General features: G+C 33.2%; 1 protein-coding gene across 4 annotated transcripts in view; it reads right to left on the bottom strand.

The window, feature by feature from the left end:
• The window catches only part of LOC108739580 (organic cation transporter protein-like), a 62,209-nt gene extending 45,690 nt beyond the window's left edge, over positions 1 to 16,519 (bottom strand). The window contains exon 1 of one of the 4 annotated variants that reach the window (XM_018473553.2): positions 16,435 to 16,519. In XM_018473553.2, the coding sequence (XP_018329055.1) occupies positions 16,435 to 16,463 (29 nt within the window). In that variant the 5' untranslated portion in view covers positions 16,464 to 16,519. The other 3 variants (XM_018473552.2, XM_018473555.2, XM_018473554.2) reach the window with 3 other exon arrangements.
• Between the last annotated feature and the right edge of the window lie 1,245 nt (positions 16,520 to 17,764).

Raw genomic sequence — 17,764 nt, 5'->3', positions numbered from 1 at the left:
TTAGACTGATTTAATTTTGGGTAGGTAATTTATTATCAAAATATTCTGGTTAATTTATATCTACATTAAGTACTTATTATTCCTGGAATCAATTTCTAAAAAAAATATTTTTTTGGAATTTTTCGTAATGATAATATACCACACATAAAAATAAAAATTCATTAGTTACGTTACGATTATTATTTACAATTAAATAATAATCTTTTATCCCAGTTAAAGAAAACAACTATTTTTATAATTTTAATTTTAGACAATTATCAAAATACTCTTTCGATGGTAGATACACGTTGAGATAATGAGAAGCTTTAATATTTTCATTCACTTATTCATTCATTCGTTCTTTCATTCATGGTCCACGTTGTACGTCTAAAGATTCAGAAAAAAAAATAGTGGTTTACGCACCTAATTAATTCACGTCCTGTCAGTGGTGAACACAAAAAGTACCGACGCTAATTGAGGCCCTATTATAGTTCACTGGCAATGCCAAAGTACTTTATCACTTCCAAACCCGTGAACTGCTTCTCTAATAGTGATTGTAGTAGTCGCACTTCCATTCGGATGCTGGTACTTGAATGACCCGCGAAATAGACTCGCGAACGCTTTTCACAGATAGATCGGTCTGTGCCGGTAATAATAATCAAACCCACGACGTGCGTGGAGGTATTACCTACTATTTACAACTATCCTACTATTATTTATTACTATACTGTTTGTTTAGTATTATTTTTCCTGGTGATTAATAATGAGCACTTGTTGATCAGGTGTTTGACATAATCAAACAATGAAAACTGACGTAAATTTCAGTGTAATTTCTGACTGGAATAATTTTCGTCTAGTCATGAGATTTTGGGAAGACCAATCACTCGTGAAGACCAATTTTTTTCAAAGATGTTTGTTTTTTATTCGCAATTTTGGGAAAGCAGAGAATAAAAAATGTATGCCTTGAGGCGTTTTTACAAAATGCACCTTGTGGGGACACCTGTGACATCATTCAGAAGATCAAATTTATCGAGTGACCACTGCTGAATGTTCTCCAACAAGACACCGCAACTTGGTTCACTTTGGGAATGATGTGGTAGTATCATTTAATACAAGATCAAGGCACAAAATATAACAAAAAGCACTCCAAGAAAAGAAGTCAATCGGTAGTCCATCCCCAGGAAGAGATTTTTATTTAAAACTAAATAATATGCCGTATGTAATTTTCTAAAAAGAAGTTGCTCACTATGATGCGTGTCTTGAATTCCTGAACTCATTATATGCTCATGTAATGAGTGAGATACATTTGGTAGTTCGAATATTTTCAGAGCATCGTGATAACTATAGGTATACACCACAAAATCTCAATAGAGAGTCTTCGTAAGATGCAGTTAGCAATTACGCTGCTTCCAGGTTTATGCTTTTTTAACTCATAAACCTGCTCAACCCAACCGTATTCCCACTTCTGGATTCCATTCAAATAATGTGATTTTCTCGTTTAATTCCCCTGTTTACTAAGATTTGGATTGAATGGTTTAAATATTATTAGAGTTTAGTTGAAAAGTTTGGAGCAATTTTTTATTATTGTGATGTTATCATCTTATAGTTTTTTGAGATTATAAAAGTTGCACTTAATAAATTTAGTGGTAAATAAATCTCAACAAAACATTCGTCTAGTAAGGAAGTTTTGGAACTACATGTGAGTGACTTCTTTTTAAAGATGTTCATTTCAAATTTGGTGAATAAAAGTAATAAGCCTATAAGATACTACTATATTACCTAATTCTCGTTCAAATGTTCGTCAGTCAGTCACTACTGTTTCCCAAAAAATAATTCTTGTCAAAGAAGGCGTTATGGATATCAATAAGTAAGGCGTGAAACACCTCAGATATGAAGGGCTAGTTAGAAGCATAATTATACCTATAGAGACAGAGGTAAAACCTAGATCAGATTCCTGTTTTCAACTATGTAGGTTGCGTTAGTTATAGAGAAATGCAAAGATTGGCTCAAGATGAGAAGAAGTGTAGATGCGTATCTACCAGTCTTCGGATTAAAGACCACATGTAAGAAATACCCGTAGTTAACGCTAGGACCATACCTGAACCAGTAGTGGGAAAACAAGGATTGACTTGATAATATTGGACCAATGTTCGGCTAATCTTTAAGTGTTAAAGTACATTAAGGTTTTAAGTTATGTCTAATACTGAGCAGCCAAATATAGTCTTGTCAATATTGAACTAATGTTCAAGTGTCAAGGTTCGGTACATGATTGTTTCGTCAAGCTACGTTTAATACTGGGCAACGTAGTCATGACCAATCCTTACTGTACCGAGGTTTAGCCAAAAGTACCAAAACGATTAATTTCGTTCATGGACATTAAATGTCCAGTCGTAACCAAGCTTACCAATCAGGCTTACACCGAAGTGACAAACCAGGCATTTATCATGCTTAGTCTAACAAACTCGGTTCTGTCCTGACTGCCTACATGGGACCTTATGATGATGATGATGCTAAATTAGAATCTGGTCCATTTTCTATTATGATGTTATCTCTGTAGTTTCTATAGACTTTGAAAGTTATACTTGTACTTAAAGAAATTTTATGAAGTTCAAATTATAATTAAATAAAAGCTACATCAAAACCTAGCAACCCTCAGAAGAATGCAGTTGACAAGATTTGGTCGGCTCCTTCAATAAAATTATTACCCTCTAAAACAATGAGATTTTTGCGCAGATGGAACCGAAATCGTTCCAATTTTACTTGGTGCGTTTTCTATCTCCGAACCGGAAAGAATTTCAATTTAATGGTGTATTAAAAATATACAATCAACCGTTCGTAAACCTTCGTTGACTTAAAATAGTTTTGCGTCGTAATGAACATGTCAAATTAATAAAGGTATGAAAATTCATGAATAACTGGCTGATTTTCACGTAATTTGTAAATAAATATTAACATAATGAAATGGTCATACTGGCCTACAATTTTCATGGGCAGTTTTTACAGACCTTCGCCCTAATCAGTCAATTGTTTTTGCTGTAATCCACTTAATAATAAACACATTTCAGTGCATTCCACGCTTTATTTCAAAAGAAATTAAAACAAACGTTAACAGAATGTTCATCAGTAAAAGGATTTTCGAGAAATTGGCATATTTAAGGCGTAGGTCAGGAAAAATATAGGCCTGAATTTTCGAATGCAGATTTTCCTGATCTACACTTTAAACATGGCAATTTCACGATAATCTATTTACTGATTAACACCCGTTAAGGTTTTTTTTAAATAAAAGGTAGAAATGTACTAAAATATGTGTTTATCATTAAAAGGGTTGTAGTGAATTTGACATAATTAAGGCATAGGCCTATAAAAAGGGCTAGTTTTTCATGAATTTTTGTACCCGGGTTAATTTAGCATGTTTAGGGTGAAGATCTTGTCACAGCTCCAAATTTTTGTAGGCCAACCCTTGGTTATTATCATACAAATAAATTAAAAAGGAAATGGCTGATTGCACGCTTTTAATACATTATTAAATTAACGTGTTTTCCGGTTTCAAGAATGAAAACGACCGACTTCCTAAAGTTTTCGCAAATATTTGGAAGAAATAATGTTCGATCTAGGATATTCAATGATAGACAATTTATCATAATTAATAGTTATATATAAGGCTTATAAGTTTCACCGTCGGTAAATGTTTTTTTTTTAACGTAACTGTCAGTACCGTTCAATTAGAAAGAAAACCTAACGAAACGTAATCTTATTTTTTCACATTGTAAACTGTTCTTTATCGTCCTAATTGAAAAAAAAAAGAAATTGAGTAGATGTTTATAAAAATTTTAGCTAATAAATCTCACAAAAATGTAAATATTTAATAAACAGTTTACCATTGTAGGTAATAAAAGTATTTAAAAATCCCTAAATTTTGCTTATTCAGTTACTTAACAATGAGTTGCAAAGATAAAGGAGACATTTATTTCTACGTCGCATAAAAAATTGGCTCTATTACAATATCTAATCCCTATTTATATTTAGGACACTAAATCTTTCGAGGTGATTCCAAACACTTAGAATAAAAAAAAAACGAATATCAAAGTAGTTTGAAAAGTTATTACTACTGATTCAAAATATTTTTAGTTTCGGTACGAAGATATCGAATCTGCCAAGGTAATCGATACTAAGCAGTTTAGTGTAAGCCAGTGATAAAAATGATCTTCACAAACACAATATGTAATTCATTTTTAGAAATTGGATTTAATTTTCAACAACCGTAAAATAGAAATTTAAACTTTCAATTATCACATTCTTATCGATTACAGCTCAAAAATATCATAATCATTTCGATTTTGTTCGTAAATTTCTGTAAGAAATTGCAAATTACATTAGAAAAAAATATTTACAAATTGAGAAACATGACAAAATGTACAAAATGATTATGTTACGAAATATTGAAAAACTGTTTCCAAAAAATGTGTGCAACTTTAATAATAGACGATAAACATTTATATTAAATGTTTAATGTAATTAAGTTTAACGATTTTGATAGTTTTGGTTAAACAGATACTTGTAAAACCGTTTAAAAACAGTACTTAATCGAAAATTAAGAAAAATCAAAACTTACTTTGATATCTGCTATTCTCTGCGAAGAAAGTCAATTCATAATGATTTAAATGTATTCATATTAAACAAATCCTGGCGCCAATTGAAATTTTCAAAAGAATATGATTGGATTAGCACTTAAAATTATTACTCAAGACTCATGTACATAAGTCTTTAGGCCAATGATATTTAAACGTAATTGAAAGCATTGAGTAGCAGAAAAATTAAATTAAAGCACTCTCACTAAAACTAATATAAAAAACACTCCTCCAGTGATCATTCTAACTTAAAGTAAATACGTACGTATATGTTTTCTTATCTGTATATCTTGTTATATTTCGTTTTATACGCGAAAACATCGTACAGATGCACATGATAGATAATGCCACAATTTATCTATGTATGTAGGTACTTGTTTAAATGTTTTTAAATTTCCTTTCTATTACCGACGGAAATTAAACTAAACTAAATTAATATTTTTGTTATTCTTCGAAATAAAACTGCTTTGATATTTATTTCTATGCACGTATATTAATATTTAAACAACGATAAGATAATTGAATAAATTTAATAACGTATCAAATAATTTATTTAATGTACATGTGTACACATGCCTTTACATGTATAATTAACAAAAATTTTTTTTTTATTTCTAATCAACGATATACCTACATACAAAGTTTATCTATAGTATTTACGTTTATATTTTATCTCAACTAATTTGTCTAAACATATTTCCAAGTATTATTGTAAAGATGTTTCAATCGATGAGAAATATTAATAAATAAATAAATTTAATACGTCTTAATAAATTTCATCTGAATAGGAAATAAAATTTTACGTGACTGTATCAGACCGTAATCTCACCCTGTGAATCAAAGCTTATAGCTGTTGGTCAATCATTATGTGGTATTTATAAAAAGAAGCCGTTTGCTTCCAAAAATTGAAGCAATTCTTTCAAGGTATATGCATAAAGAAAAACGAAGAAAAAGGTTTTGCTTCGAGGGTTTGCTTTAAAGTAAAAAGTTTTACATAATTTGTATTTACAAAAAGAAGCATCTAGTCAAAAACTTAAGGATTTTTTTCTAAAAGAAGGAAGTTTCACAACAACTTTTCTCGCTCTTTTCAACTTCTCAGTAGCTGTCCATGCATGACTGAGCTTGTAACGTGTAAATTTATGTATTTGTAGGACTGCTTTTATGTTAAAATCTATCTAAAAGGACTTGTATAAGTAATCTTTAGTTGTGTGGTTCCAGTGTTGTGTTTGTTATGCCTGATATGGTGCATTTACAGACAAGAAAATACTACAAACCAAGACGTACACTACGAGAATCAGATTTTAAAACGTTTTTTAGATTTGAAGAGGATTTGTTGGCGCGTATCTCGAAACACGTGGAGCAGCCGTATCATCTGTGCAGAAAATGAAAATATTTGTGCGTTATTGTGCGAACCATTTGCAAACTTTCAGCACTGCACAAATAAATCAGGAATGTATTAAACGAATAAAATAAACAGCTGTCACGGAACACAAACACGTTGATTTCAACTAATTTGTAGAAAAAAGTAGGAGCTAATCTGTACCTTTTACTTTATTAATACGAAGAATTTCCTTGAAGGGAAAAGGTATTGATTATGGATACGAAAATGAATGATTTATTTTTATAAATACATCCTCATCATCATCATAAGGTCGTCAGTCTTAAGATTGATTGGACACCTACCTCCACTCTTTCCTATCCTGAGTTAATCTTCGCATTTCCCTAAAACTAGAACAACCCACATCCTTAACTATTTGCTAACAGTAATCTAACCTAGGTCTACCTCTACCCCTCCTAACTCCTGTTTCTGTCTCTAATATGTCTCTGACTAGACCTTCATGCCTCAGAAGGTGTCCTACTAACCTATCTCGCCTATTTTTTATTGTCTTTCATAGAGTCCTCTGTTCTCCTATTCTTTCTAATACCTCTTCATTTCTAACCTTCTCTATCCACGGTATCCTCATCATTCGCCTGTAACACCACATTTCGAAAGCTTCTAACCTTTTTATTTTCCGCCGCGCCCACTCTTCATGTTTCGCACCCGTACAACGCCGCCCTCTAACCTTAACAACCTTTTTCGAATTTTTTACTGTATATACAAAGTTCAGGCATTAATCTCGATACTTCTCTCCAACGATTTCTTGATCGGACCGTGACTGGATCACAATTTAACTGTGACTTGACCAATAGTATGAATAGGGTTTAAGAGTTCTAAGAGTATTTACACGCATTGGTGTATAATGTATCTGTGTATCCAAAGTTCAAGTTACGGTTCGATCACAATCAAGGGAACTATTACCTATAGGCATTTTATATGATTTTATTGATATTATAAACAACGGCCAAATCAGACTTGCACGATATTTTGATCTGACTGGGTGACTGAACCGTGACTTGACCTACGAGGGTGGGTTGATAAGTTTCCGGCCTAACCAAGAGATGACGCCACTAGGCCTACCTTGAGGTGACATTCTATAGTACCATCCTTGGATAGCTTGTAGCTATAGTTTCAGCCCGATCTCCTTGCTAGTGTAGGTTTGACAGCACGCTGAACAAGACGCCTCTGTGGTTTTCGTAAAAATGGAAAAGCAGGAAAATCGTGCTGTCATCAAATACTTTTATTTGAAGGGGTTAACGCCGAAGGAAATTAAAAAAGAGATGGACTCAACACTGGGGACATCCTCCCCGTCATATTCAACCGTTAAGCAGTGGGTTTCCGAGTTTAAAAAGGGTCGTGTGAGCACCTCTGATGGGCCTCGCTCAGGACGCCCCGTTGAGGTCACAACTCCAGATATGATCGAAAAAATTCATCAAATAGTGCTGGGAGACCGCAGATTGAAAGTGCGTGAGATAGCTGAGACCTGTAAGATGTCATATGAACGTGTGCAACATATTTTGCACCAACATTTGCATATGGAAAAGCTCTGTGCAAGATGGGTGCCGCGTTTGCTAACAGTCGACCAAAAATTGATTCGAAAAAACATTTCTACCGCAAATTTGTCATTGTATAAGCGTAATCCAAGCGAATTTTTGCGTCGATTCGTAACCGTTGACGAAACGTGGGTCCACCACTACACTCCTGAAACCAAAGAACAGTCTAAACAGTGGATTGGACCAGGGGAACCAACTCCAAAGAAGGCAAAAACAATTTTTTCGGCGAACAAGGTTATGGCTACTGTTTTTTGGGATGCAAGAGGTATTATATACATTGATTACCTTGCAAAGGGTAATACTATCACTGGTCAATACTACGCAGACTTATTGCAACGTTTGAGCCACGAGGTGAAAATTAAACGACCTCATCTGGCGAAGAAAAAAATCTTGTTTCATCACGATAACGCACCAGCGCACACGTCAATCGTTGCGACGGCTAAAATCAACGATCTAAAGTTTGAATTGATGCCGCACCCTCCTTACTCTCCAGACCTAGCCCCGAGTGACTATTTTCTGTTCCCTAATCTCAAAAAATGGCTTGGCGGTAAGAGATTTGCGGACAATGAAGAAGTAATCGAAGCTGTAAATGGTTATTTTGAGGAGCTTGACGAATCAGTCTATAGAGATGGCATTAATAGACTGGAACACCGCTATGAGAAATGTATCAGCCTTGGAGGAGATTATGTTGAGAAATAAAAAAAAAAAATTTTTAAAAACCTTGTTTTTCTTGGTCAGGCCGGAAACTTATCAATCCACCCTCGTATACTATGTATGAATCTGGCTAAGTCGCCGATTTTTCATATCTAGAAAGTCAGATAAGATAGGATAGAAAATGCGATAGAGACATAAAACAAAGTCCAGCCCAACAAAAACGAATCCTTTTAATATGAAGAAATAATTTCTGTACTCGCAACCGGTTACTTTAGAAATTCGAAAAATATTGTAAATGTACCCACTTTTAGAGACGTATTGGAGGCAGAAATAGGACTAAAGATGGATAGAAGAATGCCTACATTGCAGTACTCTTCGCAAACACTTATGGTTAGGGACGTGGGATGTTCTATAGTTTTGGAGAAAAGCGAAGAGTGATTAAAAATCGAAAGGATTATCAAACCTTAGAAATACACTTACTATCTTATGATAAAAAGAAGAAGTCCTCGCAAGTTTAACCTAGGCTCGTTTCGACTCTCGCTAGGGGAGTAATCTGTACTATAACTTTTGGACTTTTTTTTCCACTAATACCAACAAATTAAATTATACGATTCTAACGCTGTGTTCCAAAAAACAAATTATGCATGAAAACAAAGTTCCAAATTTTAGAAACTGCGTTTTTTATAACACTGTCGAACATTTTTAGAAGTAAAGACGAAAAATTGAATCAAAGAAGCTTTCAAATCTTGTAGTTCCATAATCCTAGCTGTCATTTTGACACTGTATTTTTAAAAATAGTGCCTCTTACATAATCTGAAAATATGCATAAAAATAACGATCGAACTGTGTGAAGACGCTTTATGATTTAAGGCTCCAGTACGTAATCCTGTTTTTACATGGCGTCTGCTCGGTTAAACCGAAAAACCGCAAGCCTGGAAAACCTATGAGCCGGCTGATGTAATGTCTTCATCGTAAGTTATAACCAAAAACAGTCTATTCACGTTTTTTGTTAAAATTTTATAATCAATATTTTTAGCGGACTAAGGCAGGATATGGTTGTCCTAGTTTTTTTTTTTAATTTATTCTGTTTTTGCTCTGTAATGTCCGCGTTTTTAACTTCCGTGCAGGTTTAAAAATAATAAACGCGGTCGAAATGTTCTTTTAATAAATTTATAAACACACTCTCATTCTTAAAACAAGGGGAAGAAACAGAAACTGAACTAACAGTCTAAATCCTCTTTCAAAATTAATTCAAAAAAATATAACTGTGTCAAAATTAATAAATTGTGATTAAATTGTTCAAAGTTCATGCATACCATCTTATAAACTATTATGTTAAGAATACTACGTGAATATAATAGTATATTTCTTCATAATGAACCACTTACATGTATATTTACTAGGTTTTATTCCATGGTTCGGTAGATGTCCTTATTTGTATGTTCTTTACATAGGTACTACATAAAAGTTTGTGGGTTTTAAGAACAATTATTCATCATGAATTATTTATAGATGTTATAGGCAATGACATTGTAAAGATGATGATAAAAAAAAGATTAAGCTCTCAAAGTCGAAATGCTTGATGAACTCCTCGGATATAAGCGATTACGAAAGAATGGATAATAATAGAATTGAATTGAACGGAATATTTTCGTCATTGGTATTTACCGATAGTAATTAAATAGTTCGACTAAAAGTAAAAAAAAAAGTAGGGAACTTGTTGGATTAATCGGTATTCAAATTTACCAATGTAATGAGCAGAGATCCTGAATATAATTCTGTAATGACAAGGAAAAAACCACATCTTCTGACCTCATAAACACACTTTCTATTATTTTCTTTTTTTTAATGTTTCGTACATATTTTTCTTTTTATTTTCAGCTTTTTAATGTCTAGGTTAATATAGGTGCATGTCGACTTTGTATTTTCACTATTATGCAATTGAACGGCTTCAACAATAAACTACAGTCGATATATGAATTCAAACGTTTCATTATAAATAATCGATGTAGAAAGTACCTTAATGTTTCCTATAATTTAGTATCATAAAATGTATTTAATCAATAGAAAAACAACGATAAGAAATAGTGGCCAAAACTTGCATTACAACAGATGGAACAATCATCATAAGGTCGTCAGTCCTAAGACTGGTTGGATCTTCGCATTTCCCTAAAACTAGAACAACCCATATCCTTAACTATTTGCCAACAGTTTTCTAATCTAAACCTACCTCTACCCCTCCTAGCTCTCGTTTCTGCCTCTAATATGGCTCTGACTAGACCTTCATGCCTGAGAAGGTTCCTACCAACCTATCTCGCCTGTTTCTTATTGACTTCCATAGAGTCCTCTGTTGTCCTATTCTTTCTAATACCTCTTCATTCTAACCTTTTTTTCCGCAGCGCCCACCGTCCATGTTTCGCACCCGTACAGCGCCACTCTCCTTTAACAGTCTTTTTCTTATTTATAAATTAATCATCACGAAAATAGAAGTAACTTCTTTTTACTGAAGGCGACTCGGCCCTGGGCTATCCTCTGCTCTATATTCCTACTACTCCTTCCGTCCTGACTTATCAGACTTCCTAGATACCTAAAATCAGACACCTTCCTCTAATTTTTCGTCTCCTACCATTATATTCTCTCTTTCCATACTTTTTCTTCCCTTGCATACCGGTATTTTTGTTTTGCTTTTGTTTATTTATATAACAGGTGGAATAAGACAGTAGAAATGGTTTCAAAAATAAAATGGAATTTTGTTAAAAATGGAGCGATCTTTCAATTGAAGTAATCGTGTTTCTTAAATTGCTAAAAGATCACTTTCATTTAGTATCTCGAAAACAATCAGTTAGCAGATCTCAAAAGAATTGAATTGACTCAACAAACTCGAAATCAATTCCTTTCTTCATAAATCAATCTTTGTTAAATTCGTAATGCTTTAAGATGGGGTGTTAGTGGACTACCTCCTAGTGGTACACCCCGGGCAACGGTTATAAACCGGCTAAAAGTCCACAAAAGTAGGGTCAGGACATGATCATTCAGTTATAGAAGGATACAAGGAAATTAAACCAATGGTATCTATCATTAATAAAATACCAAACATGTGTTTACATCTTTTTTTGGTAGAGAGCCCAAGGTGCATAATCTAATAAATTGAGATCAGGGCTGTCTCTCGACTACATATTAGAGGGATGATTGCTGAGACAATGTCCTCTCGCTGTCTTTGATTCAGTTATCCTTTGTGAGCAGGTACCAGGTCTTGCTGGAAAATGTAACGGCTACCCTTGAAATGCAGGTGCTTAATAATAACCACTCATGCAGAAGCATTTAAGAAGCAGGCGTTGGATAATTGAGCAAGACTGGACATATGCTCACAATGCAAAATTCAATTAATGATATTTGGAAGACAATATGTTCCAACAGTTATCTCCCATTTTAAGGATTGATTGAGAGGCAATCCTAATCTCAATCCATTAGATTATTTATGTACTTTGGGCTTTCACCCAAATTTGCAATAATCGGCACTTTACAATCACCTCTTTGAAAACTTCAACAAGAACGATGACAAACAATTATTTATCGATTCTACTTATATGAAATACATATGTGGTAAATTGCTTAAGAATGTTCGGGATGGAAGACAATATGTTCGGACAGTTATCCCTTATTTTAAGGATTGATTGAGGGGCAAACCTAATCTCAATCCATTAAATTATTTATGTACTTTGGGCTTTCACCCAAATTTGCAATAATCGGCAGTTTACAAACACCTCTTTGAAAACTTCAACAAGAACGATGACAAACAATTATTTATCGATTCTACTTATATGAAATACATATGTGGTAAATTGCTTAAGAATGTTCGGGAGGTATGTCAAAATGCTACGAGACAAATAAAAATTTGGAAGAACGTTCCTCATTCAATTCTAAAACTCCTGTAAAAATTACAAATCGATTCACTAAACCGTTAAAAAGTTATTGAAATTTTAAAAAATAATTTTACACATCATTTTATGGAGATTCGTNTATAATTCTGTAATGACAAGGAAAAAACCACATCTGCTGACCTCATAAACACACTTTCTCTTATTTTCTTTTTTTTTAATGTTTCGTACATATTTTTCTTTTTATTTTCAGCTTTTTAATGTCTAGGTTAATATAGGTCCATGTTGACTTTGTATTTTCACTATTATGCAATTGAACGGCTTCAACAATAAACTACAGTCGATACATGAATTCAAACGTTTCATTATAAATAATCGATGTAGAAAGTACCTTAATGTTTCCCATAATTTAGTGTCATAAAATGTATTTTATCAATAGAAAAACAACTATAAAAAATAGTAGCCAAAACTTGCATTACAACAGGTGGAACATCATCATAAAGTAATCAGTCTTAAGACTGGTTGGACACGAACCTTCACTCTTTCCTATCCTGAGCTAATCTTCGCATTTCCCTAAAACTAGAACAACCTTGACTGTTTGCGAGCAGTAATCTAAACTAGGCCTACCTCTACCCCTCCTAACTCTCGTTTCTGCCTCTAATATGGCTCTGACTAGACCTTCATGCCTGAGAAGGTTCCTACCCACCTATCTCGTCTATTTCTTATTAACTTCCATAGGGTCTTCTGTTGTCCTATTCTTTCTAACATCTCTTCATTCTAACTTTTTCTTTTCCGCCGCGCCCACTGTCCATGTTTCGCACCCGTACAAGGCCGCGCTCAAAACATACACCTTTAACAATCTTTTTCGAATTTCTAAATTAATCGTTCGCGAGAATAGAAGTGACTTATTTTTATTGAAGGCGACTCGATCTTGCACTATCCTCTGCTGTATATTCCTACTACTCCTTTCGTCCTGACTTATCTGACTTCCTACATACCTAAAATCAGACACTTCTAATTTTTCGTCTCCTATCTTTATATTCGTTCTTTCCCTACTTTTTCATCCCTTGCATACCAGTATTTTTGTCTCCCTTTTGTTTATTTATTATTTATTTATGTAACAGGTGGAATAATACAGTAAAAATGATGTTAAAAATAAAATGGAACGATCTTTCAATTGACGTAATCGTGTTTCTTAGATTGTTAAAAGATCACTTTTACTTTACTATCTCGAAAACAATCAGTCAGTAGATTTCAAAAGAATTGCATTGACTCAACAAACTCGAAATCTTTCTTCATAAATCAATTCTTTGTTAAATTCNCCAAACATCCCTAAAGCGTCCATTGACTATAATGACCAAACTTCTTCAGCTCCTGCACAGTCAGTCAATGTAAATACATATACATCAGTGTAATTGTGAACTGCAGCAAGGCTATTAGTTCTTCTAAAAAAACATATTTTTTAATAACTTTATGAAACATCGAAAATAGCGATATCCATGTATATTTAACCTTTCAAAATTTCAATTACTTAGATATTAAACTCGCATTAATTAAGATGGTCATGTAATACCTGCATTATCCGGAAGCATAATAAATATGCATTAAAATACAATTTATTTATTGCAAAAAAACAGTAGATAATATGCGGCACGTGCAAATGTGAACGTAACAGCACTTGCTCTTGAAAAGGATGATATTCGTTTATTCAAATCAAGATCCCAAATGTTTTTTTATTTATTGGCAAGTGTTAGTTTTCAGCTGTCCGATACAAATTGCAAATTTTGTTAAATTTCAACGTCGCGTCTGTCGTAAGTTATGTGCATAAAAAATACTTGTTGAACCGTACGTAACCATCAGCAACCACGTGTATTTTTTAGTCGGCGGTTGTACGATAATTCCTTCGTATTGTGTACATTTGAATCCGTTACAGATGTAGTCTGTTTTACATCAGTCAACACACATTTTAAGTTTGCATTAATTTGCTTAATTCGACTCGAACGTCTGTACAATGTGAGAAATATCATTAAGGTTAATGATGGTTAACACTATTTTGAAACGATGTTATTACGCCGTTACAAACGCAACGTGCTGCATCTGAAACGCCAAGATGAGAAGTTATTTTAAAAGGAAATCATATTGCACTCTGTTATTAGAGAGAAGAGCGACGTAGTACAATACGAAAAAGGACCTATTAAGGTTGTCACATATCCGCAAAAGGAAATTGGTAAAGTATCTTGACCTGGTAAACGACCAGGCATGTTACAATCTCAATCAGGTTTTTTATGTAGGTATAATTACCGTAATTCCTTCATTTTTGAAACGAAGTCCTTACAGCAGCAAGGAACTAAACAGTAACAATCAGCGTTGCCAGATGAATTTCTTTGTAGTATCCCTAGATAAAAATGTTCAGTCTCTCAAAGCGAGACTTGAGTCTCCGTCTCTCATCGAGTCTCTCTGGTGTCGCTGAGAGAGACTGTCAAAAGAACCGTTTAGCGTCTCTGAACGAGAGATTCGAGTCGCTCATAGAGAGATCCCCATTTCGTATCCAGTTTCTGAACGAGAGACTCGAATCTCCGAACGAGAGACTCGGATCTTGAATTAACAGTTTTATCGTTCGAGTCTCTCATACAGAGACTGTGAGAGATCTATAAAAAGACCTAGGCAATAACTGAGAGACTGTGAAAGACTGTGAGAGACGCTCTCAGAGACGCTGAGACTGAAAATTTTTGTCTAAAGATATCCCAGTTTTTTAAAGTAAAAGGAAAATAGGCAGCAACCCTTATAAGATCACTTCGATGTTTGTCTCTGTGTCTGTCGGGACCGTTTTTCTTAGGAACGCGTAAAGGTATTAAGTTAAAATTAATATAACATATTTTGGTTTACAATCCCTTGAAGCTGTAAAAAAATTAAAATTCTAAGTCGACTCAATCAAAGGATGCAGTCGTTTATTTGCTGTAAATTCTCAATGTTCCAGAGTTCATTCAGTCGGAGTCTCCAGATTTTGTGGGGAGTCGTCATCTTTTTTCTCAGTGTCGAAAATTGCATGAATTTTTTGCTATCATGCTGACACCCATCATAAAGTACTATGAAAACTATCAATAACATATTCGAATCAAACATTTTCAAAACGAAAATTAAGTATCGAAATGTTTAATGCTCGTGGTGGTGGTACGTAAATTCTTTTGACCAAAACGACTTTTATAGTAACAACATTACCCTCAAATTTTTAATAAAAAGTGTTGATGGGACCGTGATCATCCACATAGTGAAATGTCACAGTTCCATGATTTATGTAATGATACCTACAGTAACATGAGTCTTTCCAACTTTACTGAGAATTGCACCCACCGATTTTTAATATGTTCTGGTACAACTAATGCACCACCATGGGCTATCAATTAAGCACAATTCCAAACTTCGCCCACCCATATTTGTTTGTCATCAATCAATAAAAACAAAACAATAATGTGAAATTGTATTGAACTATATTTATTGCAATTTCCTCGGCTACTCCTTTCTATTCAAAAAACTTAATACTCTCGTACTATAGTAGATTTTCCAATAAAAAACAAATCTTTTTCTTTGATTTTCAATCCCTCCAATATTCCCTACGAAATTCGCCACATCATAGATATGAGCTTAAGCCCATTTATATAAATTGTNTTTATTAAATGCGAAGATGCTCAGTCCCTTAAAGTTCGTTGTAGAAAATTTACATTGTACAATTTTCTATTACAAATATGTACTTTTATATACGTTACCTTCTCACTTATTTAACCATTTCATGTAGCGTCATCCATTCTTATGCGATATTAAGAACGAAAAGTGTAATTGGTGTAGTAACTGTAACTGCTAATAAAAACTATGGGATAAAATACTAAAACTGAAATTGTTTCGCATTTTCTTCAATTACCGTATGAAATATTTTAATAGTAAAGGTTTCGTCATTGTTTAGGATGTGATAAAGGCCAGTGCCCTCTCTGAAATAGTTTAAATTGTTTAACAGTCACTGCAACAACAGCTTTATCATTTTAAAGTTAAATTCATTTTATTTATATAGTCTTATTATCATTAGTAAATGCTTCACCTACTTCAAACATTTAATGTTTATTAAATATCGTGAAAACAATGCGCATCCCTGAGTAAACTCACCAAAATAGCTAGCGAGAGAAAAAGGAAGAAGAAACAGGTACATATAAAGAATAAATTTTGCGTTTTGTTTTTGTTTAACTGAAATACTTGGATTCAAAGTCCAATAAAAAATAAGCAATTATTGAATTCACTATTATTTGCTCGAGCATTTAATTTACAATAATATAAATAATAATAACGAATGTAGATGTTACAGGGAAATGCCTTACCTTTGCGGTTCAGAAGTTTCTTCAACCATTTCAACTTCTTTTTCTTACTAAACTTACTCGCATTAGGTGCGCTGCATACTAAAACTTAATCATCATTTGAAAGATAATTAGTTCTATGTAGGTATTGCCAATAAAAAAACGCATTTTATTAAATTCCCTTTAGATAAGAATAAAATGATTGTAAAAGTAAAAATACTGGTATTTGCTGTTTAATTACAGGACTTAATCAATGTTGCGCGTACAAAAAACAATTTGTAATAGATCTGATAGCAAAATATGGCATTTCTCGAATATCTAGTAATATGCTAAAAACATGTATTTTAACTAACAATTCATTGAAGAAGAAAATTGTTATACTTACGAACCAAAGTTCCTTTTTAAGGGAAAGAATAATACATGCCCTGTCAAAATGACAAATAAAAATCACCTCTTAATGTAATTAACCCAAACATAGCGGAAATCGTTTCCGAAATAGATATAGGAAATCTGTTTTCTGCCTTAAAATATTGGTTTGTTATATATCGAACTCAGAATTCAAAACAAATGTTGGATTAGAAATTGCAAAATTCATATTTTGCTAATCTGTCTCGTTATTTCTATAAAATGATTGTAAAAGTAAAGACTTACCTACATATACATCCTCATTTACCTGAATTCAAAATCGAAAAGTTATTATCTATCTGCATATTTACATATGTTATAAAACAGTTTCGTGACTGACTAACAGTTAGCGTACAATCTATTAACCTTTGAAAATGGAAACATGAAATTTGGTGTGTTCTTTCAAGCGTAAATATGTCCATTAAGAAATAGTTCTTCAAAAATCAGCCCCTAATGTGTTTATCGATTAGAAAATATAAATGCTCTTCAAATAAAATGGTGAAAAGTAAATATTTTTCAAAACTACCCCTCAATAGAAGTTTTGCTCAAGAGTTTTGTACTGCAGGTTATTTTATTAAAACTAAAATAAAATAAATCCGAAATCCCCAGGAGGCACTTACGCTCATGCGACGTAAAAAGGAAAAATGTCGACAAACAATATGTACTTTCTATGTTCAGTGTGTGTTTTGCCTTAGCAATATACAAGTACACCATTATAATAAAACTAATAGTGTCCTTTAATGTCGTCACATGACTTTTAATTTCTATAATAATGTATTATTTTATTTATAATTGTGCTGTCTTAGGTTTTTTGCTATTTACTTATTTATTATTTTATTCGTTTTTGTGTTGTTACAATTCGATGTTTGTATCTACAATACTACGATATGTTCCATTTGCAAGCGTGCGTATCCAACCAGTCTTAGAACTGACGACCTTATGATGACTA

This window comes from Agrilus planipennis, unplaced genomic scaffold (genome assembly GCF_000699045.2).
Source record: "Agrilus planipennis isolate EAB-ADULT unplaced genomic scaffold, Apla_2.0 scaffold173, whole genome shotgun sequence".
NCBI lineage: Eukaryota > Metazoa > Arthropoda > Insecta > Coleoptera > Buprestidae > Agrilus > Agrilus planipennis.
The sequence above is the reverse complement of the archived record's forward strand: the minus strand, read 5'-3'. Positions and strand labels throughout refer to the sequence as shown.